This window comes from Haliotis rubra, unplaced genomic scaffold, assembly GCF_003918875.1.
Source record: "Haliotis rubra isolate DU_JTF1 unplaced genomic scaffold, ASM391887v1 Scf62, whole genome shotgun sequence".
NCBI lineage: Eukaryota > Metazoa > Mollusca > Gastropoda > Lepetellida > Haliotidae > Haliotis > Haliotis rubra.
This window is the reverse complement of record NW_025767324.1, coordinates 2,045,675-2,071,989: the sequence shown is the minus strand read 5'-3', so window position 1 is coordinate 2,071,989 and position 26,315 is coordinate 2,045,675. Positions and strand designations below refer to the sequence as shown.

The window sequence follows — 26,315 nt, the reverse complement described above, 5'->3', positions numbered from 1 at the left end:
TTGTACATATAGCAAATCAACACACCATGGGCTTTAGGTCCTTTGCACATTACCTGAGTGAATCTAGACAGATTGTATAGTAGAAGCAAAGCTTCATGATCATAGCAATGACCAATTTTAGCAAATGTTTCTTCTCAACATAAATCTCTCTTTACCAGAAAATAAACTGCTTGATAAGACAAGGTGAGGTGAAATTGGGTTTAACGTCGTACTTAAGAATATTTCGCTCATATGACAACGTGCATGCGTGTGCTTGTGTGGCTGCCTTGTACCAGCCCAGACTTAAGCTGGTTTTATAGTGCTAGCTCACTGAGATATCATGCCACATTTAAGCATGAATACCCCACTCAGACACATAATACTGACTCCGAGCCGACCAGTCCTTGTTGTACTAATTAAAACAAAGAGTAGACCAGTTTTGATGATGGATGGAAATAAAACAAACAAAAGGTAGTTAATCGAAGGCCATGTATTGGTAACTATCATGGTTGTGTTCTGCACCTCAAGCTTCCAGTGTATCCGCGACAATCTTCTGCCAAGCATCGTTTTGGTAACGATTGTAATTGTTTGATCAAATTCAGCTTTCAAGTGAACATCTTTTGCCCGGTTTCTGGTAATTATCTGTTGAGGACGGTGTTATTTTGCCAGTCCTTAATGCTATTCTTGTACCAGAAGCTCTTCTCAGCCATAGCAACACCTCTTCGGTTCCCGGTTGTGAACTGATGCCAAGCCGCCTACACCTGGCCTACGAAGCCACTCAGATAATCTTGTGGCCAAGTTGGGTTACTTTGTTTATTGTGTGTCAGAGTAACAGCGTATCAATCACTGGATTGTCCGGTCCAGATTCAGTTACATATAGACCGCCGTAGGTTAATATACAGCTGGAGTAATGCGGCATAAAACAACACACAAACATAGCACCGAGCCACCATGTCTGACATAGCATCTGCCTGCTTGTCTCAACACAGTCACAGCATTTGTATCCTTTATATTGTTTAACCTTCTTAATCCGGACAGTGAGTGATGACACTTTTATGTATCTTTTAGCAAAATGTATATTCAAGCAACATCACGGCGGGGAACACCAGTGTAGGGAATCGAACCCGGGCTTTAAGCGTGACGAGCTTTAACCTCCAGACTATCCGAATTCCACCACTGCGGACAGGTCTACCCAAAAAACAATATGACCGAGGCGCCCTGCTTCCAGTGTTAAAGTCCAGATAACTGGGGTTTCGCTTTAAGGGATCATACTGTAAATCACCGGCTTATAAATCAGGCCATCTGTAGTCTTAATATTCCACGGTTCTTATTAACTTCATTCCGAGGTAGCAAATTATCTTGAAATATGACTAATGGGTCAAGTGAAACACAAGGTGCTTAGTTTCAAGAATCGGTTTCCAAAACTCATTTAAAACAGGTTAGATTGCATGATGTCTTCATTAGGAGTGGGGTCCACCAAAAATCGATTTCGTTATTTGAATTTTTAACTCGTTTGTCTGAAGAGGGGGCACGCTCTAAGCTGGATGGTGATGTCAGTTGGCGCGGGGCAATCCTGTCTGATCACAGACCTCTCAAATATCAGACCGGAGATTACGCTTTGGCGAGAAAATTATTTTTGCGAAAATGAGATTTTTTTTCAGGCTCAGTCATGAATATCAGAAACGGGAAACTACATTATGGTCGATGGCGCTGAAAACATTTGGACCATTCATCATAGGAAATAAAGCATCTACTTGGTCCATTAACACTGTAGGTCCTTGGTCGCGCACGCTTCCTTGGCTCCATAAATGTGAAGAAATGGTTCTTGAAGGCCTGGCGAGATAAACTCTAAGTGTCACCTTAAATCATGGACTATCCATCAGTGGCTAAGCTGTCGGGGTCATTGAGTGTTACTATAAAGATTTTGAGTAACTTGTGTTTTCTTAATATTCGAGGTATTGATTTTTGTTTTATTAAGTTTGCGTGCTTATTCAAGTGGGTGTTGGTTTTCATTCTCGTAATGAAACTGAGACATGGCATATTTTGTTGAAGTGACAAGGGCAGAGGTGTACGTGAAGGTCAATGTTGCAGATGTGTGGTGCCATGTGAAGCTGTATGGAGCCATATGAGGCTGTGCGGAGCCGTGTGGTGAAGCTGTATGGAGCCATATGAGGCTGTACGGAGCCGCTTGGAGAGATTATGACGCCATGTGGCGAAGCTGTACGAAAACATTTGATGAATCTGTATGGAGCCAGGGGGTGAAGCTCTATAGAACCAAGAGGTGAAGCTCTATAGAACCGAGAGGTGAAGCTCTATGGAACCATGTGGTGAAGCTCTATGGAACCGAGAGGTGAAGCTCTATTGAACCAAGAGGTGAAGCTCTATGGAACCGAGAGGTGAAGCTCTATGGAACCAAGAGGTGAAGCTCTATGGAACAATGAGGTGAAGCTCTATGGAACCATGTGGTGAAGCTCTATGGAACCATGTGGTGAAGCTCTATGGAACCAAGAGATGAAGTTCTATGGAACCATGTGGTGAAGCTCTATGGAACCATGTGGTGAAGCTCTAACCATGTGGTGAAGCTCTATGGAACCAAGAGGTGAAGCTCTATGGAACCGAGAGGTGAAGCTATATGGAACTATGTGGTGACGCTCTATGGAACCAAGAGGTGAAGCTCTGTGGAACCATGTGGTGACGCTCTATGGAACCAAATGGTGAAGCTCTATGGAACCGAGTGGTGAAGCTATACTGAGCCATGTGGTGTCGACACCACGTCAGACTGTACAAAACCTTGTAAAGCACAACAACTACTACTACTACTACTACTACTACTACTACTACTACTACTACTACTACTAATGTTGCTACCACATAAGTATCATGTCTACTCTTTCGGCTAATTCTACCCTTATCGCTAACACGTCTACACCCCTTCTACTGAATGGAGGTACTTTATAAGAAACAGATACCGAGACATGCTTGCGTGCGTAATGTCATCATAAAGGGACAATTAAAATAAACATATTCAGCTATCGCCGAGCTCTCCTACACGTAGACCGTGTCTATCTGATCCTAAACACTTTACAGGAGGTCCATGTTCTTCCTGTAGACCTCTTAAAGGACGTTGTCTATCTGACGGGGAACTCTTTACAGGAGGTCCATGTTCTTCCTGTAGACCTCTTAAAGGACGTTGTCCATCTGACCGGGAACTCTTTAGTCTTTTATATATATAGCCTATACGACCCATGAAGATATGTGCTTCAATACACTTGTATTGAATTCGGTGTACTTGTACGGTGTACGGTGTCATTGTTTACCTGACCGCGAACCCTATGGCTTAATGGGTCGCTAAGTATATCGACCTTGTGTATTGAAGCACTTCACAAATTTTAATATGCAACATTCAACTCATTATACTTGAACCAACTCTCTTATGTTTTTGGTTAAATTTGAGTTATATTGTATCACTGGAATAGCTGAACCTCCTGTAAAGCGTTTCCCGTCAGATGGACAACGTCCTTTACGAGTCAACAAGAAGAACAAGGACCTCCTGTAAAGAATTCCCGGTCAGATGGACAACGTCCTTTACGAGTCTACAGGAAGAACATGGACCTCATGTAAAGAGTTCCCCGTCAGATGGACAACGTCCTTTAAGAGTCTACAGGAAGAACAAGGACCTCATGTAAAGAGTTCCCCCGTCAGATGGACAACGTCCTTTACGAGTCTACAGGAAGAACAAGGACTTCATGTAAAGATTTCACGGTCAGATGGACAACGTCCTTGGTCCCTTGGGGGAAGGGGCACAAGAACTGTGCCCAATACTACCCATGTGGGAATCGAACCTCAGTCTTCGGTGCGACGAACGAGCGCTTTAACCACTAAGCAACCTCTAGCCGGCACCCCTTATATACAAACATTGTTGAAGTTTCCAGAACTGTTCCAGGAATATTTCATGTCACGGGGAAGGGGGAAAAAACCAAGAATTGTACCCATTTTGGGGATCGAACCTCAGTAATCGGCGCGACGAGCGGACGTTTTATCCACTAGGCTATCCCCAAGCCAGGCGCCCCTTAAGTACAAACATTGTTTCCAGGATAGTTCCAGGAATATTCCGGAACCTGTCCTCGTGCATGTCGTGTCACCGTGAACCTGGCTTATGTAAACACCCGAATAATAATCAGCCTGCCATACTGTGCATTATAGTATTTACTTAGCACAGAAATCGTTTTATCATTGAGGTTTTCTAATGTGTAGGAGACCGGCCATTGCTAGTTCCGTAATATGTTCGGTCAACACATCGGGCGATCGACTTTGCTTGTTCTATAAAACATACGTGTCTCATTGCGGAGTTATCGTCTTACGCCGGCGGTGTGTGAGCTGGACTCGTAGTTAGCCGGGCTGCCATGTAAAGCCGTGCGCATGAATACGTCTGGTGGAGATGTAATGGCTTGTTGTCAATAATGGTCTGGGTGACCGGTAGCTTGGAATGCGTGTTGATCGTGTAGATTGACCAGCACACCGACAGACAGACGGGCAGACGGACTGACAGGCAGACGGACGGAGAGAGAGAAGGCGAGAGATGGAGTGAGAGAGAGACATAAAGGGAGAGGGAGAGAGAGGGGACAGAAAATGAGAGAGAGAGGAGAGAGATTCCGGTGTTGGAGAGAGACAGGGAGAGATAGAGGTAAAAGAGAGACAGGGTTAGAGAGAAAAGAAGATAAAGAGAAAAGGAAAGAGGAAGAGAGAAATAGGGGAGAGAAAGGGAGTGAAAAGTAGAGACAGGGAGGCAGAGAGGGGCGAGAGACAGAAAGGGAGAGAGACAGGGCAGGAAGTTAGACATGGAGAGAGAGTATACAATAATGGCAAAACAGATAGACAGATAGACAGGCAGATTTGAAGCCAGTCGGGCAGATACTCAAACAGAGTGATCAGTGTATAGACAGGGAGATCACAGCACAGACAGATAACCAGATATGATTGTGAGAGGACAGCCAGACAATGGTACATGGTAAATACATCTAAGAATGGACGCATATATATACCCAGAGTAGACAGCAGAACGAATGTAAAAATAGGTTGATGTGCAGAGTCGCAGAGAAATGACAGACATGACTGACATTTTAGACACAAGCTGGCAGGCATACAACTAGTCATGCTTATCGAAAGGAGCGTAGACCACCCGATTGTTTTACATTGCACCAGAGAATCTGTCAGACCATTATACACCGATGTGACATGAAACAATCGGTTATGCTTAACTTTATTTGTGTAATATACACTATGCAACCAAAGAAGCATTACCCAAAGCTCAAATAAGTATTAGCTGTGCATTCCGCTGTTTGACTTCGACCAACAGGTGTTCGATACATGATACCATTGTAATATGAAAACATGACTGACTGACATCGCTGACAGTTATCTACACGACAGGGCGATATATCTTACCTGAGCAATGACATAACGGCAGTCCGGGTAATTGGTTTGACTTGACGACTTTGGGGGTGAGATAATCCACGAGTCTGTCCGACTGACCAGTCTATCCCAGGGCACACGATAGAATGACGGTAATCATTGGAGGATATACACCCGGTACGAACGCTCGGTTACATTGCCATAGCGCGCTGTAAACAAACCACTGACCTCGATATACCGCCGCGCTGGGGGGACATCAACTATTGTATTGAGAATAATTATCTGTTGTGGAAGGCATTATCAAATAACGTATCGGTCTGAGGGCCGCTTGGCGTGGGGTAAAGCACGTGCTCCTCACAGGGTTGAGCCTGTTGATCCCAACAGGAAATGTAGCGTCATTTCAATGTGATTTATATTATCAATAACGTTTATATCTCGATGTATGCAGACAATGAATGCTCAGTCACACTGAAAAAGCGTACACATGATTATCTCGAAGTATGTTATCACATTTCAACAACTCGAGTTGAAGCACGTTCGAGATATGTCAAATATTTAAAAATCTGTAATCATATGAAGCAGTCCATTTTGTTATCCGTCGAATCTCCATGTCTCGAATTTAGATGGGTTCATTTTACTATTTCGAGATATTGGTGCATTCGAAATATTAGCTACCGTTGACACATGCGTCTAAAAAGGAAACAACCAATATAAGTTAAATGGGATGTGGTAGGGCTTTGTTGTAATAGTTCGAGATTGAGGCCCATTCGAAATATCAGATGCACTTTTGAATCAACAGATTGCTAGCGAAAAGAGGATTCTGGACGTCTCGAATTTGTAGGTATGCAATGATTCACTTCGAGTTATGTATACTTTCTAGACATGCATATGTAAAATATCTCGTCATATATCAGACTAAATCTTTGATTCTGGATTTATCGAAGAAGTGGCTAATGTAATACTAAGTACAATACACATGTATAAATACCCGATTTATTTGCAATATACTATCTGTTGACATAACAATCGTCCGTGATCTTTGTGTGGGTGGTTGGCTCGCCTAATGGTTAAAGCGTCCGCTCATGAAGGCGTGACAAACAAAAACAAACAAACAACCAAACAAACAACCAAACCAAATAAACAAACAAGAACAACCCCAAAACAAACATGGACATACAAACTGGGCTTTCATTACAATGTTAAACGCCTATGTCTTGCCTCACTTCGGGATGTCCTCCCAGATCGAAATAAAAGTGAATTCTATTCAGCTACCTTAAACCAAAGTTATTCACTCACTCACTCAAGGTCCGCCTGGAATGTTGCCGAGTGCGGCGTTAAACAACCAACCAACCAACCAACACTCAAGGTTGTGTAGAAGGAAAACTTACGACTGTGTCAAACTCAATCAACCGACTCGCTGTGTTTCTAAGTACAGACTTCTCTGTGTGTAGCCCTTTGTAGTTACTTAACCAAAGAAATATTTCACCCAGATACAATCGCAGCCCTTTGATTTCTACAGAATCTAGAAAGAAGTGTTTTTCTTCCCATGCAGTTAACATAAATCTCAAACGGGCATGTTACAACGGGCGCCGGCAATATGAGACTGATGTGCTCTTTCAATTCCATAATTACTTTTGAATGGAACTGTATTTTATCTCACACAACCATTCCGACAGACGTAATAATCATATCACTCATGAAATATGATAATCAATAGAGACGGAAAACCATGGTCGATATATTGTTGTTCCATTTGGATTCTAAGTAGTTTTGGGATTGATCCCTCTCGCATGTCTCTTGAGCACCACGTACTTAGTTTTATAAACGTAATATAATACTTTGCTTTGAATTTAATAATTATATTGGTTAATACAGGGTCGACCGTAGGCTTATAGTATTTCAGTCAAATTTCCGTAATTTTCGACCCAGTCGCGATACTAAGCCCTCGGGAAGTATGGAAGCAATTACTTCATGAGCTGAAATGATTTAGGTCGTTTACTATGGGTTGTATTTTGCTATTCGGCTATTTCTTGGGGTATCTGTCTCACGCACGGGTTGGAATTGGTCTGCAGCAACCCATGCTTATTGTAAAAAACGGCTGACGGGATCTGTGTGGTCAGACTGGCTAACTTGGTCGATGGACGTCATCGTTTCGCAGTTGGTAGATTGACGTTTTCGTGATGCCAATCATCGAACTGACTGGCCCAGAAGCGGTTATTCGCATAACACATACACATGTAGCTGGAATATTGCTGACAAGCAAAGGAATACAATAAAACCTCGTAAAACTGAAACCCATGGAATCATCGGAAATATACTGAGGGTAACAATTAAGGAAACAGGAAAATTCAAGTGTTCCCTTAATATTTTCCAGTTTCCTTCAGAAGCTTGAAAAGCGCTGTGGGAGGAAATCTGAGGATAAATATAGGAACAATGCCATGAAGTGGTGTTCCTTTATTTGTTTCCCTCAGTATATATCAAGCTATTCGTAGGTCGAGACAAGCAGAGACAAACACAAACCACTCATCAAATATGATCGGGGTAACTTTCGAAATTGTCAGTGAAACGTTTCAGTGTGGTGACTTGGAGTAGACGAAATGAGCGTTTTCATGCCGTTAACATCAGACAGGACGGTCATTTTAGGGATGGCCCAGGAATGAACTCACTGTGACTGGCAGAATGGGTAGTACTATCGGCGAGGGTGACGCCGGCATGGACGTCATTTTGTGTTTCAGGATGACAACACAGGGGTGGTTTTGTTACCGAGTACCTAGTAATAGAAGAAAGTTGCCACCTTCCCCATGGCTTGCACTCAGTCCAGATATGTCACCCATTGAAAACATCTGGGATATTCTTGGACGGCGTCAGCAGGCACTGGCCACTCACTTCGAACTTGGCGCTACTCTGCAGGAAGAGTTGGATGGAATGAACAGTTAACATAGGATGTTTGATCACCTCGTCGAATTCGGAATTTTCTTGAGAATAGAGGCAGATTCACGCGATATTAATGAGTTTGACATTTCATGGAAAATGACGTGATGAACAGTATGGCGCTTTGTCCAATCATCTAACAAAATCTATGGTCATCTGACATTCCATGACTAATGCAAATCTCAGTCAGATGTCCCCGTTACTCTGTTAAATTAGTTATCTCATTAAAGAGGTACGGTATCAGTTGTTGTGACACATTTTTATTGAACATCTACTACTTTGTAAATAATATACATTAACTGTACATTAACTGCACAACCTGTTACTATTTACTATGATTCTCTATCACTATTATAGCAAAATCAAATGTGAATACAGAATATATTGTTCTGTCGTTTCCTTTGACAATTGTATTGCTGTTGCATGGTGTTTAGGGCCTAGATTTTCGAAGCTCTCTTAGCGCTAAGATAGTCGTAAGTGCCATACATTAACATTAACTTACGACTATCTTAGCGCTAAGAGAGCTTCGAAAATCTAGGCCCAGAGCTGTGCCCCTTTGCTGAGACATGATCCGTATATCGCTAGTTCAAATACAGTATTCACATTTCCAGTGTTTGCGTGTTTCATCTCAATGGACGTCCAAGACCGGAATCTGTGATCTGCTGAGTACGACATTAAGCTAGCAAGCCGTGATGTATTTGAAATATTGTCCAAAGCGGTTTTAAAGGACAGCCTCACTCACTTCATGAAATGAGAGCACGCCTCACCATTCATAGACAACTATAACCTAGTCTACAAGTCAGTGTCGTGAGGTGGGCAGGTGATCATTCTACCGTAGACTCAGCTTTGAACTCACTAATTGCATATGGCATATTCACCTTCGTCTTTGGTGGAAAGAAAGCATCAACGGAAGCGAGGCTAACACATGACTAAGGCTAAAGAGATACGAAGCACGCACTCATTAATTATTTATATCTCTTTGAAGGCTGAAGAACTTTGTCTGTAAAGAGAAACAAATGAGCACGGATATATTCGTTCAATTAGTTGTCTCTGCAAGAGGTGGACTTCGTATCAGTACCATTGTGTAGCCATGTTATCGTTCTCTGTGGACCCTTGTTATCGTCCACTGTACAGCCTTGTTATCGTTCAATGTAGAGCCTTGTTATCGTCCGCTGTAGAGCTTTGTTATCATCCACTGTAGAGCCTTGTTATTGCTAACTGTACATTCTTGTTATCGCCCACTGTAGAGCCTTGTTATCGTCCGCTGTAGAGCTTTGTTATCGCCCCCTGTAGAGCTTTGTTATCATCCACTGTAGAGCCTCGTTATCGTTCACTGTAGAGCCTTGTTATCGCTCACTGTAGAGCCTTGTTATCGCTCACTGTAGAGCCTTGTTATCGCTCACTGTAGAGCCTTGTTATCGCTCACTGTAGAGCCTTGTTATCGCTCACTGTAGAGCCTTGTAGTGCCTTGTTATCGCTCACTGTAGAGCCTTGTTATCGCTCACTGTAGAGCCTTGTTATCGCTCACTGTAGAGCCTTGTTATCGCTCACTGTAGAGCCTTGTTATCGCTCACTGTAGAGCCTTGTTATCGCTCACTGTAGAGCCTTGTTATCGCTCACTGTAGAGCCTTGTTATCGCTCACTGTAGAGCCTTGTTATCGCTCACTGTAGAGCCTTGTTATCGCTCACTGTAGAGCCTTGTTATCGCTCACTGTAGAGCCTTGTTATCGCTCACTGTAGAGCCTTGTAGAGCCTTGTTATCGCTCACTGTAGAGCCTTGTTATCGCTCACTGTAGAGCCTTGTTATCGCTCACTGTAGAGCCTTGTTATCGCTCACTGTAGAGCCTTGTTATCGCTCACTGTAGAGCCTTGTTATCGCTCACACTGTAGAGCCTTGTTATCGCTCAGCCTGTAGAGCCTTGTTATCGCTCACTGTAGAGCCTTGTTATCGCTCACTGTAGAGCCTTTGTTATCGCTCACTGTAGAGCCTTGTTATCGCTCACTGCAGAGCCTTGTTATCGCTCACTGTAGAGCCTTGTTATCGCTCACTGTAGAGCCTTGTTATCGCTCACTGTAGAGCCTTGTTATCGCTCACTGTAGAGCCTTGTTATCGCTCACTGTAGAGCCTTGTTATCGCTCAGCCTTGTAGAGCCTTGTTATCGCTCACTGTAGAGCCTTGTTATCGCTCACTGTAGAGCCTTGTTATCGCTCACTGTAGAGCCTTGTTATCGCTCACTGTAGAGCACCTTCGCTTCCCCCATCATGCATTACAGAATTGTTGGGATCCTTTCCGAGTAGTCGGGTCAGGCACAGGACACTGAAATATTCTTTATCATAATAACTTTATCATGATTAATTTACATAACTTTAATTTTTAATGTTCCTAAACCGTGGTTACAAAAATTATATTTATTTTTATACATGTCTGGGTTAATGTTATAATAGTTATGAGTGAGTTGTTTCCTGTTACAAGTGATGGGCACTACAGCAGATGGTGAAATTCATCTGATTCACCAGTATCACATAACTGACAAAGTTGGAAATTTCTTTCAGTTAATGGGGGCGGTGGGGTAGCCAAGTGGTTAAAGCGTCCTCTCTTCACGCCAAAGACCCGCATGGGTACAATGTATGAAGCCCATTTCTGGTGCCCCCGCCGTGATATCGATGGAATATTGCTTAAAGCGGCGTAAAACTTAACTCACTCACTCACTCATTTTCAGTTGATGGTATTTGTCTGTTTCAGGTGATATATAATTATTGGAAGTTCTGTACTTCAGCAAAAGTGTTGTTTTTGTAAAAGTATGAATGATGCAAAAATATTGACTTTTGATGGTACCAGCCAGCTATTTTATGATATCAGATGTGTCATGAAAAGATGGCTTGGGTCAGAACCGTTGAACGTTTCGACGGTTGTAGGGGATCGGATCTAGAGACATTTGCAGCAAATTTGATTATAGATAAGAAAGAAAATACGTCGAAACTCGGAATTACTTTTCGTTTTTTTTCTGTTTCTCACTCAGAATCTATGACTTTAATTCCCCTGGGAAAAATAAACCACATTTCGTCGTAGCTCGATAGTTATTCTATGAGTGCCAAGTATGGTGTCAGATACTGTACGAGCATTCTCGTTTTTCATGAATATATCCAATTAAAAGTACTGTAACTTTAGCAACAGAACACTGTCTGAATCAGATCCTGTTGGGTTCGCGAAATCTTACGCTTCTGTTGAGTTTGGCGCACATTATATTGATATCTATAACCCGACATATCTATGTCACAGTGTCTGTGTTCTTCATGGGAGGTTATGGAGGATTTAGGACCTTAGGGAGAGGATATTTTTCCCTCAATAGAATGCATCAGAGTTTTGTGTGTTAAGGTTCACTAAGCAGTAGACTTAATCGTCTCGTAATGATTTTAGGCATATTTAGGTCATAGACATGTTTAGATGGTAAATCCTTACTTAGACATCAAAATAATGATCTTGACGTCAACAGAATGAATACGTGTGGTGTGAAGTTCGCCTTGTACAGATCGGTGTTGTGAAATGTTCACCTTGTGGAGATCTGTGGTGTTGAGTCCACCATGTATAGATCTGCAGCAAGAGCGGGCCACCTGTATAGATCTGCAGTGAGAGGGCCACCTGTATAGATCTGCAGCAAGCGGGCCACCTATATAGATATGCAGCAAGCGGGCCACTTGTATAGATCTGCAGTGAGAGGGCCACATGTGTAGATCTGCAGTGAGAGGGTCACCATGTACAGATCTGCATTGAGAGGGCCACCATGAACAGATCTGCATTGAGAGGGCCACCATGTATAGATCTGCAGCGAGAGGGCCACCATGTATAGATCTGCAGTGAAAGGGCCACATGTATGGATCTGCAGTGAGAGGGCCACCATGTATAGATCTGCATTGAGAGGGCCACCATGTACAGATCTGCAGTAAGAGGGCCACCATGTATAGATCTGCATTGAGTGGGCCACCATGTATAGATCTGCATTGAGTGGGCCACCATGTACAGATCTGCAGTAAGAGGGCCACCATGTATAGATCTGCATTGAGTGGGCCACCATGTACAGATCTGCAGTAAGAGGGCTACCATGTATAGGTCTGCAGTGAGAGGGCCACCTGTATAGATCTGCATTGAGTGGGCCACCATGTATAGATCTGCATTCAGTGGGCCACCATGTATAGATCTGCATTGAGTGGGCCACCATGTATAGATCTGCATTGAGTGGGCCACCATGTATAGATCTGCATTGAGTGGGCCACATTGTACAGATATGCAGTAAGAGGGACACCATGTACAGATCTGCATTGAGAGGGCCACCATGTATAGATCTGCAGTGAGAGGGCCACCATGTATAGATCTGCAGTAAGAGGGCCACCATGTATGGGTCTGCATTGAGTGGGCCACCATGTACAGATCTGCAGTAAGAGGGTCACATGTATAGATCTGCATTGAGAGGGCCACATGTATAGATCTGCATTGAGAGGGCCACATGTATAGATCTGCAGTGAGAGGGCCACCATGTACAGATCTGCATTGAGTGGGCCACCATATACAGATCTGAATTAAGAGGGCCACATGTATAGATCTGCAGTGAGAGGGCCACCATGTATAGATCTGCAGCGAGAGGGCCACCATGTATAAATCTGCAGTGAGAGGGCCACCTGTATAGATCTGCAGTGAGAGGGCCACCATGTATAGATCTGCAGTGAGATGGCCACCTGTATAGATCTGCAGTGAGAGGCCACCTGCAGTTCAGTGAGAGGATGGCATTGAGAGGGCCACCTGTATAGATCTGCAGTGAGAGGGCCACCTGTATAGATCTGCAGTGAGAGGGCCACCTGTATAGATCTGCAGTGAGAGGGCCACCATGTATAGATCTGCAGTGAGAGGGCCACCTGTATAGATCTGCAGTGAGAGGGGCCACCATGTCTATAGATCTGCATCTGCAGTGAGGGGCCAGGGCCACCATGTATAGATCTGCAGTGAGAGGGCCACCTGTATAGATCTGCAGTGAGAGGGCCACCTGTATAGATCTGCAGTGAGAGGGCCACCTGTATAGATCTGCAGTGAGAGGGCCACCTGTATAGATCTGCAGTGAGAGGGCCACCTGTATAGATCTGCACCTGTGAGAGTGAGAGGGCCACCTGTATAGATCTGCATTGAGAGGGCCACCTGTACAGATCTGCAGTGAGAGGGCCACCTGTATAGATCTGCACCGAGGAGGGCACTATGTATAGATCTGCATTGAGAGGGCCACCTGTATAGATCTGCAGTGAGAAGGCCACCTGTATAGATCTGCAGTGAGAGGGCCACCTGTATAGATCTGCAGTGAGAGGGCCACCTGTATAGATCTGCACTGAGGGGGGCACTATGTATAGATCCGCAGCGAGAAGGCCACCTGTATAGTACTGCAGTGCGAGGGCCACCACTTATAGATCTTCAGTGAGCGAACCACCATGTATAGGTCTGTCGTGGGCGATGTACCTATTTAATAGCTATACAGCATGAAGTTCGTAGTCAGAAATCCCCACCTAACGACATCAGCAACAAATAAAACGCTGATTAATCCCCATCTTCTGATTTATTGCGAGGACATTATGTAGAGACCTCTGGAGAAGAAGGCCGAAATATGCTCCACCTCTGCCTCCTGCCATCCTCGTCAGAAGTATCAATATTCAACCAGCCCCTGGTGATATTACCCTGTCTCCTAAACACCATGCCTTCAAGAGCGCGAGAAATATCACATTCTGCCAAATGCGTCTGCAGGGTCGTATAAGCACTGAAGTATACCGAATTAACATTTCACAGAATTCCAAACTCCATATATTTGTCTGGCTCAAGACATTTGCCCCGAGGCGGGCACTACATCAAGTGGTCGCATCATAACCCAGCCGTATAAACCCATCTCCCGGGATCATATCGCCAGTCTTGAGTGATGAGTGTTCTCTCACAGCGTCCAGGAGCCTAGAATTGGAGATCACTGGCGGTTCCGCGTTCAGCCATATCATACTAAAAGTTTACATAGAAAATGCATCTTTTCTGGCGTTAGTTTTTTTCAACAGATCGGAAACTTGTTTCCCCAGACCTTGGCTGCGCTATACAAATTTAAAATCTGTAATGTTATGCTTCAAATATGCCTTCAAAAGTAGAAATTAAATGTGAATCTTTTGTTTAATTGATCCTACTATACCATGTAAAAAAATAAACATTTGAATTTCAATTTGAATTTGAACATCCGATAAGATGAAGATCGGTTGGTCAAAATGGAGTTGGTAGTACTTAAATTGTGGAAAGAAATATCCTTAGATCGGAAGAACAAAGCAAATAGAAACTCCACGCGCAGTGTTTGTGACTTTGTTAGTTAGTACTAATGACTTACATGTGAAACGTTCAAATGCCATAAATGTTTCACACCAGAAGTATATTTCCGAAACGTCCAATGCTCAAAACGCTTTTTCATCATCTCGTATTCTCTCATTTGGCACAAAGTCTTTGAAGTGAGTGAGTTTAGTTTTACGCCGCACTCAGCAATATTGCAGCTATATGGCGGTCTTTGAAAAGCAGTTACCAACACCAGAGCTTAGACCAGGAACGAAAACCCCGTCGTTAAAATCCGGACAATAATGTCTTCAAGGATCTCACATTAAATTGTAATTGTATCCTGTATACAGTCTACGTTACTTTACATCGTCCGAACTAAATGTTTAAAAATGATTCGCAGAATCACGAGAATTCTGTAGTCCACAATGATGTATGTCTCTAAGATTGTATCTTGTGGTCAGATTCGGACACACATCAAACAACAACAGCAACGTCTGTGTAAATGATATGAAGTAACTTTAATTTCAGTAAGGGTACTTGGCATCTTCCGCAATGCCACATCTGTTGACCCCTCGCTGGATGTAGACGTAACCTTCCATCCCCCAGTCCTCCCCTGCAACAAAACAAATCAGTCAGTGCCTTCCGTGTTTCTCACCCCTCATTGGTCCTGAATTACCATCCGTTTAAAGAATTTAAAGTTTTATAACTAGCATTTATTCAGCCAGGATGTATGTTTCCCAATTTTCCGGATTAATGAAAATAGCCGAAAGCGATCATCGGTATTGCAGATGAGGATTAAATATGAAGGGAGGTAACTCTGTTAACAGCCTCGTATGTCACGAAACGCATCATAAAACAGTAGGTGATCGGCAATTTTTGTTTGAGCTTTCTTTTATTGACCAACATATCATTATTTCAAAGTATCAGTCCCCCCGAACATTTTACCCATTTTTAAACCAAAGGGCCAACTTCTTCTTGGCCAAAGCTGCTCAAAATATTACACGATCAGTCTCCTTGATAAGGATTTTGTATCACATTTTAAATACATATACACTAAATACTTTTTTTTTATAGGACATTTATAAAGTGCACAAATCCAGGCAACTAGTCTCGATCATTGGATGTTAATCTAAACGGCACATCGTATTATCAACTCCCTGGGGAGTATCCAACTCTTGCAGACACTAGGCGCATCGAGTTATTGTGGCTTTCTCATCCTAAGGATGCACCCATTCACAGCTGGATGGACTGGGACACATAGTCACAGCACTTTGTCCAAGTTCACTGAATGTTGCTGTACCCACAACTAGGAGTTTGCACGTATCCATGTGGCCACCATCTGGTCATTTACCAACGGATTCGAGGGTTCTTTTAAGTGCACAGGGTTGTGTACTGTACACTAGGGTTGTGACAACACTGAACGAGTCTGCACACAAAGTTGACTCCAAGGTTTTACACCCGGTCACAGGTGGGCTCGATCCCGAAACCTCAACCTCGCTGGATCATTAGCGTGGCATCTTAGCCAGCTCGCCCACCGCGCCACCGTACATACACTGTGAATCACCTTCAATACAAAGTACGTCACATCTCCGTAGTGGGGACATGCGTCCCTCTTTAACGTAAAAACAATACTGAAAAAAACAGTATGCATCCAACTCACCCCAGCTGTTCTTGCAGATCCAGTAGGCGTTACCCTCCTCGTCAGTGCCGTACCCAACAAGCTGCAGTACGTGGTCCAGGTTGCCACCGGTGCATTGTGGGTCCGAGTATACTCCAGACTTGTACATTAGAAAGGACTGTGGACTGGCGTTGACCGTTACAAACACCGGGACGGTCAGGAGGGCTTCGAGAAGAGCCCCCTCGTTGTTAGCCGGGACATACTTGGTACCCTGTGTCTGAAGAAAAAGAGTCATATTGTTTTTTACCGCTCAAAACATTTTAACCCTCGAATATCACTGGGATGATGCTAGGAATTCGCTGAACAATAGGTCCAGGTATTTGAAGACGAAGATGAGAGATATGTGATCTTGTTTACCTATAATGGGTGAACGTGGTATAAATTGTTGCGTTCGAAAGTATTGCCATTCGATATTGACGTGCATGCATATGCGTGTGTGTACGTCTGCGGGTGTGGGGCAGCTTGTACAATTCTACTTGTATTGATATCAGTTTTATAGTCCCCGCCCTGCAATACAATGCTGAAGTTTAACTGTTAACGTCATTTGGAATGAGCAGCCAGGGACGGAACCGCCGACAGGGGAAATCGCACTGTCAACAAGGCAACGGAGTCCGAGGTCCACATGGATGGTGTTTAGTCGCTATGCTCATGCATTACCGAATCCGAGAAATGACATTGTCGCGCTTTGATTAATTTTGACATTTTAGTTTGTTTGAATAACGGCGAGAATGCGACAATGTCCCTTCTAGGATTCCACAGTACATGGCTATGCACACACTATATTAATGAAAGGGCACCAAAATAATCGATAACAAAATGTGTTTTCGTAATATGTGACGCAGAAGGTTTGATTTTAGTTGCCATAAAATGAGACTGTGTCAGATCCAAGGGACCCCTGCGTCACACCCAACAGTCAGTAGCATAGTAAAATACTAGCAATCAATACAATGCCTCGATATAGTTATAGTTATCATCGCAACAGTCTTAAGCATCCGATAGTAACCTGAAAGTTAAAAATGTAAATATTGGGATTTTTGTTTGTCGTAAGAGGCACACATAACAGTGTTTCAGCGATAAGACGGTGTATAAATAATCGAGTCTGACACAGACAATCCAGTGGTTCACATCAAGAGCATCTATCTATGCAGACGGGATACAGTGACATGCACAAACCAAATCAACGATTCTGACCTCCTATCCCATTCGCAGCCTCTTACGACAAACAGGGGCCTACCTTACAGGTTACTGAAGAACATTTCTAACCGGAGCTGGTACATTTGAATTAATTTGTTCAACGACGCAGTATTCCTATTTTACAGAATGGGCCGCACAAACCAGTGACTGAAGACATGACGATTGATTAATTGTTTTGTTTTTTGTTTGTACATAATTTATTCAAAAATGAAATAGAATCGGCACAAGTTATCCAACTTAGGAACGCCCTCTCCCAGAAGTTACATATTTCATATTTAAAGTATAAAAACATTGAAAACAGGGATTTGTTGAATGAATTTACAAGATCTTTAAAGATGATGTTTATAGCATAATATACAAGAATAAACTACAAAAATCTTTCAGTGAGCTTATTATATGTATGTACATGTTTAATTAATTATTCATTTTCATATAGTGATAGTGTAACATGACCAAATAACAATAAATCTAGATTAGTAGGTATGCGATGCTTAACGACATTCTAAAACATAATGCCATGAATTTTCACAGGGGACAACCACAAGTAATTTACAAGAAGCATCTGATCTTAAATTAATTCTAAATAAATCGTAATTAAGCGGACTTGAAATGTACCTCAGTTTTGTGTGAAACATATTAAGTTTTCTTGTACCAGACCGAAAGAGAAGACGGGGCTGCATATATTTTTCTTTGAATTTTCAATTTAAAACCTGCTAACGAGTCTATGTTTCTTATTTCTATGGGAACATTGTTCCACATTCGTATAGCAGAGTGTTGTGATACGCCACTTTCAGCAATATTCCAGCAATACCACGGCGGGGGACACTAGAAATGGCCTTCACACATTGTACCAATGTGGGGAATCAAACCCAGGTCTTCGGCGTGAGTAGCGAACGCTTTAACCACTAGGCTACCCCATCGCCCCAGACCATAGACATATACAGCTTACTACGGTTATAACGAACTCAAAGGGACCACTTTTAGTTCGTTGTGACCAATAGTCTTTATGCGCATTGCGACTAAAAGTATAACAAGAGATCGTCTATCCTTCAGTTTGTTATAAACGGTCTTTACTGTAGCGAGTCATGACAACTAGCAAGTCATGTTATGTCATGAAACAAATACGTTTACTTTACAAGATCGAAACCGATATTACACGACGGAGCTCGGCCATCAGGATTTTGTTCGATAATGAACCCATCATTCTACGCTATCGGGAAACGATGAGAAAGGAAATCAGCCAAGTGAGAAGATGATTTCCGTTGTGGACTTAACGTTCCCGTTGACACCGGTTCTCCATTTGGGTGGTCTGTTGGGACAAGTTTGTTTAACTTGGGACCAAAACTGTCTGTCTAATCAAACGTGACGGAGAGTGTGGATGTGGATTAAAGTACTTACTTGTGCCACGGGTTCGCATGACGTATTGGAACATTGGGATGATGGTTTGTATGTAGCCGCTGTGCAGAGGCCCCCAATTTTGTGGATGCAGCCAAACACATCATTCTCGATGGGCAGCTGCAGGAATTCCCTGCAACAAGCTTCAACTTCCTGTGCGCTGAGGTCATACAGCCGACCTGTCTGGATAGCGTGGAGACTCTCCACACACTCTGCAAAGCATGACACGTAAATATGGTTAGGGAATCGAACCCGGGTCTTCGGCGTGAGCAGCGAACGCTTTAACCACTAGGCTACCCCTATAACCCCAGACATTTACATAGTGTATATCGCTTGTATAAGGGTACATGATACATGAGTGGATAGATTGATAGATGGTTGATTGGTGTTGGGGTGTTGGGGTGTTGCGGGGTGTTTGGTGTTTGCAGGTTGGTTGGTGAGCTGGTTTGCTGGTTTGTTGTTGGCTGGTTTGCTGGTTGGTTGGCTGACTGGCTGATTGTTTGGTTGGCTGGTTGATTGGCGTTGGGCGTTGGGTATTAGCAGTTTGGTTGGTGACCTGTTTGGCTGGTCTTGCTGGTTGGTAACATGGATGGGTGGATAGATGGATGGGGTGATGGAATAACCCGATGAATAAATAAGCGAATGAAGGAGTAAATAAAGGAAGGAACGATGAAAAATATATGATGAAACCGGACCAGACAATCCAGTCGCGAACGAAAGCTGTAACTCTGAGATGATAAAGATTATTTGAAAACCCGAAATGATGCACGTCTCAGGCACTGTCCACTCCAGTGGAACTCATGACCACGGGTAAGGGAAACCTAGAAACACAATGCCGGGCGATTGGACTCCAAATCATAGGTTCCAGGTTTGCAGGAACTGTGCACAACTAATTGCAGCTCTTATTGGCTGCTTGAGCCCTTACTGTTTGAAACAAAACTCGAAAACAATCATTTCCTATACCTAGCCTTCCCTCCTGCCATTCTTCCTCTTCGGTGGCTGGGTTAATACCAAGGGAGGACTCTCAGAACGGCCAAACTCATACACAATATCAAGTACAACGTTACTGGACGTCAAACACAGAACTTCGGAAAGACCCTGGAGATAGGGTGTGAGCACTTGCCTGCAGCAACAAAGGCCTCCACATATCCCATCTGACCCTGGTTTTTGACAGCGCCGACCACGCCCTTCTTCCTCCAGTCGAATTGTTTGGGGGCGGACTTATCCTTCACCAGAATCTCCTCATGGACCTTCTCGTGGTCTGGGTATGAGATCGCTGGCGACAGCTGCAGATAGAGACGTGGGCGTGTGAATACGCCTGTAGCATGGGCGGGGTTAATGAGTATAAGATACAGGTATTAATGTAGACTACCGTCTGAGGTAAATGAGTGGCTTATTTATTCCGGACAACTTTCAACTTTACCATGGAGGCCAGTCATTAACATTGGTCCTGGGTAACCAGGAGCTGAATCCTATATCCTATGCTACCCACTATCTCGATCTTATCAGTTTGTTTGTTGTTTAACGCCGCACTCAGCAATATTCCAGCTATATGACAGCGGTCTGTTAATAATCGAATATGGACCAGACAACCAAGTGATCAACAGCAAGAACATCGATCTTGGGATAAGATGACATGTGTCAACCAAGTCAGCGAGCTTGACCACCGTATTCCGTTAGTCGCCTTGTACTCGAATTTATCAGTATCAGTATTTTGTTGTATGATTGAGATGCAGACAGACAGACAGACAGTTTTATTTCAGTATACAAGGCCATGGCCCACATTACAAGAATTATAGCATAATATACAAGAATAAACTACAAAAATCTTTCAGTGAGCTTATTATATGTATGTACATGTTTAATTAATTATTCATTTTCATATAGTGATAGTGTAACATGACCAAATAACAATAAATCTAGATTAGTAGGTATGCGATGCTTAACGACATTCTAAAACATAATGCCATGAATTTTCACAGGGGACAACCACAAGTAATTTACAAGAAGCATCTGATCTTAAATTAATTCTAAATAAATCGTAATTAAGCGGACTTGAAATGTACCTCAGTTTTGTGTGAAACATATTAAGTTTTCTTGTACCAGACCGAAAGAAAGACGGGGCTGCATATATTTTTCTTTGAATTTTCAATTTAAAACCTGCTAACGAGTCTATGTTTCTTATTTCTATGGGAACATTGTTCCACATTCGTATAGCAGAGTGTTGTGATACGCCACTTTCAGCAATATTCCAGCAATACCACGGCGGGGGACACTAGAAATGGCCTTCACACATTGTACCAATGTGGGGAATCAAACCCAGGTCTTCGGCGTGAGTAGCGAACGCTTTAACCACTAGGCTACCCCATCGCCCCAGACCATAGACATATACAGCTTACTACGGTTATAACGAACTCAAAGGGACCACTTTTAGTTCGTTGTGACCGTAGTCTTTTATGCGCATTGCGACTAAAGTATAACAAGAGATCGTCTATCCTTCAGTTTGTTATAAACGGTCTTTACTGTAGCGAGTCATGACAACTAGCAAGTCATGTTATGTCATGAAACAAATACGTTTACTTTACAAGATCGAAACCGATATTACACGACGGAGCTCGGCCATCAGGATTTTGTTCGATAATGAACCCATCATTCTACGCTATCGGGAAACGATGAGAAAGGAAATCGGCCAAGTGAGAAGATGATTTCCCGTTGTGGACTTAACGTTCCCGTTGACACCGGTTCTCCATTTGGGTGGTCTGTTGGGACAAGTTTGTTTAACTTGGGACCAAAACTGTCTGTCTAATCAAACGTGACGGAGAGTGTGGATGTGGATTAAAGTACTTACTTGTGCCACGGGTTCGCATGACGTATTGGAACATTGGGATGATGGTTTGTATGTAGCCGCTGTGCAGAGGCCCCCAATTTTGTGGATGCAGCCAAACACATCATTCTCGATGGGCAGCTGCAGAAATTCCCTGCAGCAAGCTTCAACTTCCTGTGCGCTGAGGTCATACAGCCGACCTGTCTGGATAGCGTGGAGACTCTCCACACACTCTGCAAAGCATGACACGTAAATATGGTTAGGGAATCGAACCCGGGTCTTCGGCGTGAGCAGCGAACGCTTTAACCACTAGGCTACCCCTATAACCCCAGACATTTACATAGTGTATATCGCTTGTGTTGGAAAGGGTACATGATACATGAGTGGATAGATTGATAGATGGTTGATTGGTGTTGGGGTGTTGGGGTGTTGGGGTGTTTGGTGTTTGCAGGTTGGTTGGTGAGCTGGTTTGCTGGTTTGTTGTTGGCTGGTTTGCTGGTTGGTTGGCTGACTGGCTGATTGTTTGGTTGGCTGGTTGATTGGCGTTGGGCGTTGGGTATTAGCAGTTTGGTTGGTGACCTGTTTGGCTGGTCTTGCTGGTTGGTAACATGGATGGGTGGATAGATGGATGGGGTGATGGAATAACCCGATGAATAAATAAGCGAATGAAGGAGTAAATAAAGGAAGGAACGATGAAAAAAATATATGATGAAACCGGACCAGACAATCCAGTCGCGAACGAAAGCTGTAACTCTGAGATGATAAAGATTATTTGAAAACCCGAAATGATGCACGTCTCAGGCACTGTCCACTCAGGTGGAACTCATGACCACGGGTAAGGGGAAACCTAGAAACACAATGCCGGGCGATTGGACTCCAAATCATAGGTTCCAGGTTTGCAGGAACTGTGCACAACTAATTGCAGCTCTTATTGGCTGCTTGAGCCCTTACTGTTTGAAACAAAACTCGAAAACAATCATTTCCTATACCTAGCCTTCCACTCCTGCCATTCTTCCTCTTCGGTGGCTGGGTTAATACCAAGGGAGGACCTCAGAACGGCCAAACTCATACACAATATCAAGTACAACGTTACTGGACGTCAAACACAGAACTTCGGAAAGACCCTGGAGATAGGGTGTGAGCACTTGCCTGCAGCAACAAAGGCCTCCACATATCCCATCTGACCCTGGTTTTTTGACAGCGCCGACCACGCCCTTCTTCCTCCAGTCGAATTGTTTGGGGGCGGACTTATCCTTCACCAGAATCTCCTCATGGACCTTCTCGTGGTCTGGGTATGAGATCGCTGGCGACAGCTGCAGATAGAGACGTGGGCGTGTGAATACGCCTGTAGCATGGGCGGGGTTAATGAGTATAAGATACAGGTATTAATGTAGACTACCGTCTGAGGTAAATGAGTGGCTTATTTATTCCGGACAACTTTCAACTTTACCATGGAGGCCAGTCATTAACATTGGTCCTGGGTAACCAGGAGCTGAATCCTATATCCTATGCTACCCACTATCTCGATCTTATCAGTTTGTTTGTTGTTTAACGCCGCACTCAGCAATATTCCAGCTATATGACAGCGGTCTGTTAATAATCGAATATGGACCAGACAACCAAGTGATCAACAGCAAGAACATCGATCTTGGGATAAGATGACATGTGTCAACCAAGTCAGCGAGCTTGACCACCGTATTCCGTTAGTCGCCTTGTACTCGAATTTATCAGTATCAGTATTTTGTTGTATGATTGAGATGCAGACAGACAGACAGACAGTTTTATTTCAGTATACAAGGCCATGGCCCACATTACAGAATAATTTTACATTTGGTTTGATGCTGGTAAAACCAGTAATAGTCATACATTATTGCCTCTGAAAGCTATGGAAACAATTTTTGCACAATGTACAGGCATAATATACCCTTCTAAAGAAAAAGTAGCAATACTTATCAAAACATCATCCTTAGATGACACAAGTCTAACAAGACTATCTTTACACGGGTTACCAATATATAGGTAAGGTGGAAAACATTCTATCTTATGCATTTTTTAAACATTGACAATTTAAATGGTATTCCTCTTCAACTACTGGTATAGCAATATAAACAGAGTCTATTACAGTACAGTGTATTATGCCCCCCTGTTACAGTTGGAGGTTGGAAGCTATTATATCTGGACTAGCTTAAAACATGTTTATAATACTGTAGAATATATCTAAGGAAATATATCTTTCAATTTGCACAAGTGTCATAAAGTGACAGTATGTTGTATTTTGGTTTATAAAGTGTCTGACATATTTGCACAGTGTATAGGCATAACATATCTAAGAAATAACATATAGATCTTAATGTGTAGAATATTGACTGAAATTTATGCATTTCTAATTTTACGAGCCTTCATCAGAAACTTAGCAATACTTGTCAAAACATTTTCATCCTTACATGACATAAGTCTTGCAAAACTTTCCCTATCCGGGCTTTTAATATAGGTATGGTGGAAACATTCAATTGCTCCAATTAACTTCTTCCTAAATTGTACGTTAACAATGACTGTTGATATCAACTAGAGGTAACACCACAACCACCTCACCTCGTCCGCGAACTTGTTGAGTTCCAGCTTGTAGGTAACGTCGTTGAGGGCGTTGTGAGCGGCCACGTAGTCGTAGTTCTCCAGCCACACATTCCGCCTGTCTTCATCCTCCTCATCCGTGGGGTAGCCCTTCCCATACCTAGCCTTCCACTCCTGCCATTCTTCCTCTTCGGTGGCTGGGTTAATACCGAGGGAGGACCTCAGAACGGCCAAACTGATACACAATATCAAAAGCTTCATCGTCAGTTGACTGTTGCGTCGGGTAGGAAGTTGGCTTTGAAATGTTACCAAGACAGTATGTAACTGATACCCTGTGCAATGACTCACCACTCACGTGATTTAACAATCACAACTGTCACCGACCGAAGATAAACGGATGTTGCGTTTCACTGTGCAGACGAATCGAGGACTTTTTCGGGCTGGCGTCACTGGCGTGTTTTTGCCTGGGACGTAGGAGCGTTCCTCGTGTCGGTCAGTCTGTGTGAGGTCTGGTACCGATAGGAACAAACTGACTGTGTACAGTGTATCTTACTGTACTGTCTCTGTGACCCGACTGATAACCAGATACAACGTGGTGATATCACACAGCCAGGAGATATCACGGATAACGTAGATGTCACTGTTGTTATCTCTGTGATAAACAAACACAAGTACTGAGGTGTATAGTTCGTTAAATACGCGCGGATGACCTCATGACATTTGGAGTGTGATGTTGAGTTACCTCCCTTTCTCGTGCTGCGATCCGCTTATCGTGGTTCGTATTCAAGATCCCCTTGGATTATGATCATTGGTATGTCAGGACCATGCCTGTGTACGTGCACTTGCTTCGATAACATGAAATACAACAGATCTGGGTACTGAGGGTCACGTGCTATTGTTCGGTGGATATGGTTTACGGGTCTGTTACTAAACTATCTGTATACATATTGTTACGTGTTGATTCCAAAGTTGAAACTAATGCGGTAGTTAACCGAATTTCTAAGATGCCTAGCGCTTAGATCAAAACCCAAACATTATCAGACAATAAAGGTATGGTTTATTGATGACGTAACAATTGAATGACGTTATCCCGTCACTGCGCCATTCTAGTGTGCCCCCTCGTAATCGAACCATTTTACATTACGTCACAATGTAAGCGACGTCACGCCTCGTACGGCCTCCTACAGTAAACTACTCCGTTGCATCCCGCCAAGCGTCCTCGTACTTTAACTATAATAGTTCAGGGCGAAAGTGTGTTTTATTACACTATACATGGTGGTAGAGCGAACTGTATTTCTTAAATAGTCGGTGTGAAGTCAACAAATAACAAAACAATGTGATATAATTAATAATTGTATCCTAAGATTAACCTAGTTTACAAATTAATACAAATCACTACAAAGGTATTACATCTTTAAAGCAAAGGACAGTAGTCTCGGCCGTTTCTGAAATTATCATCTAAACGGTGTGGCATCTTCAAGTACAAAGTAGAGCGGCAGAGGATAATACAAAAGCAGTGATCATAACAAGGAAGACAGACCTGGGATGAGTGTCCTGGGTAAGAATGATCTCCCCACAACAACTGGTCTTCCTGTAACTTGAGATGTAATGTGAGGTGCTAGGCAAGAATTAGCTCCCTTTACATACATAAAAAAGACTCCAAAAGATTCTCCAACTCCTAATATTGTATTAAGGTCCACAGAGTTGCTGTACTCTAAGGTACCGTCCAGAACGCTGTCTAAATGACAGCATACCATTTTTCAAAACTCTCCGTAGAAGATACCGAGTTAGAATTGGTTAGGGTGGTCGACCTTGCCGCTTGGTTGAATGGATGTCATGGTGTCCTGCCAAAACTTCTACATTCCAAAACTTCTACAGACTAAAGCAACAAAATACATGGTCCAGTGCACAGCTAATCCCCTTTGCCGTACCTCAAGTGCACTGGATGGACTAGTCCGACTAGTTAGGCTTAATTAGGCTTAAGATCAAGTTGAATA

The 26,315-nt window shown here is 43.2% G+C and overlaps 2 protein-coding genes across 2 annotated transcripts in view; both read right to left on the bottom strand.

Moving 5' to 3' along the window:
- LOC124256206 (putative ankyrin repeat protein RF_0381) overlaps nucleotides 1-5,635 on the bottom strand; it is a 56,613-nt gene extending 50,978 nt beyond the window's left edge. Inside the window, exon 1 of the mRNA XM_046690183.1 lies at nucleotides 5,425-5,635. The gene's annotated coding sequence lies outside the window, so the exon portion shown is untranslated. The remainder of the gene's footprint in view (nucleotides 1-5,424) is intronic.
- Nucleotides 5,636-15,155: 9,520 nt separating this feature from the next.
- On the bottom strand, nucleotides 15,156-24,894 carry LOC124256151 (procathepsin L-like). Its single transcript, XM_046690108.1, has 6 exons — nucleotides 24,340-24,894; nucleotides 22,841-23,060; nucleotides 20,047-20,241; nucleotides 18,927-19,135; nucleotides 16,317-16,551; nucleotides 15,156-15,269 (listed from the first exon to the last, which is right to left on the bottom strand). The coding sequence occupies exons 1-6, from the start codon at nucleotides 24,577-24,579 to the stop codon at nucleotides 15,181-15,183; spliced, it is 1,188 nt and encodes a 395-aa protein (XP_046546064.1). The 5' UTR covers nucleotides 24,580-24,894; the 3' UTR covers nucleotides 15,156-15,180.
- Between the last annotated feature and the right edge of the window lie 1,421 nt (nucleotides 24,895-26,315).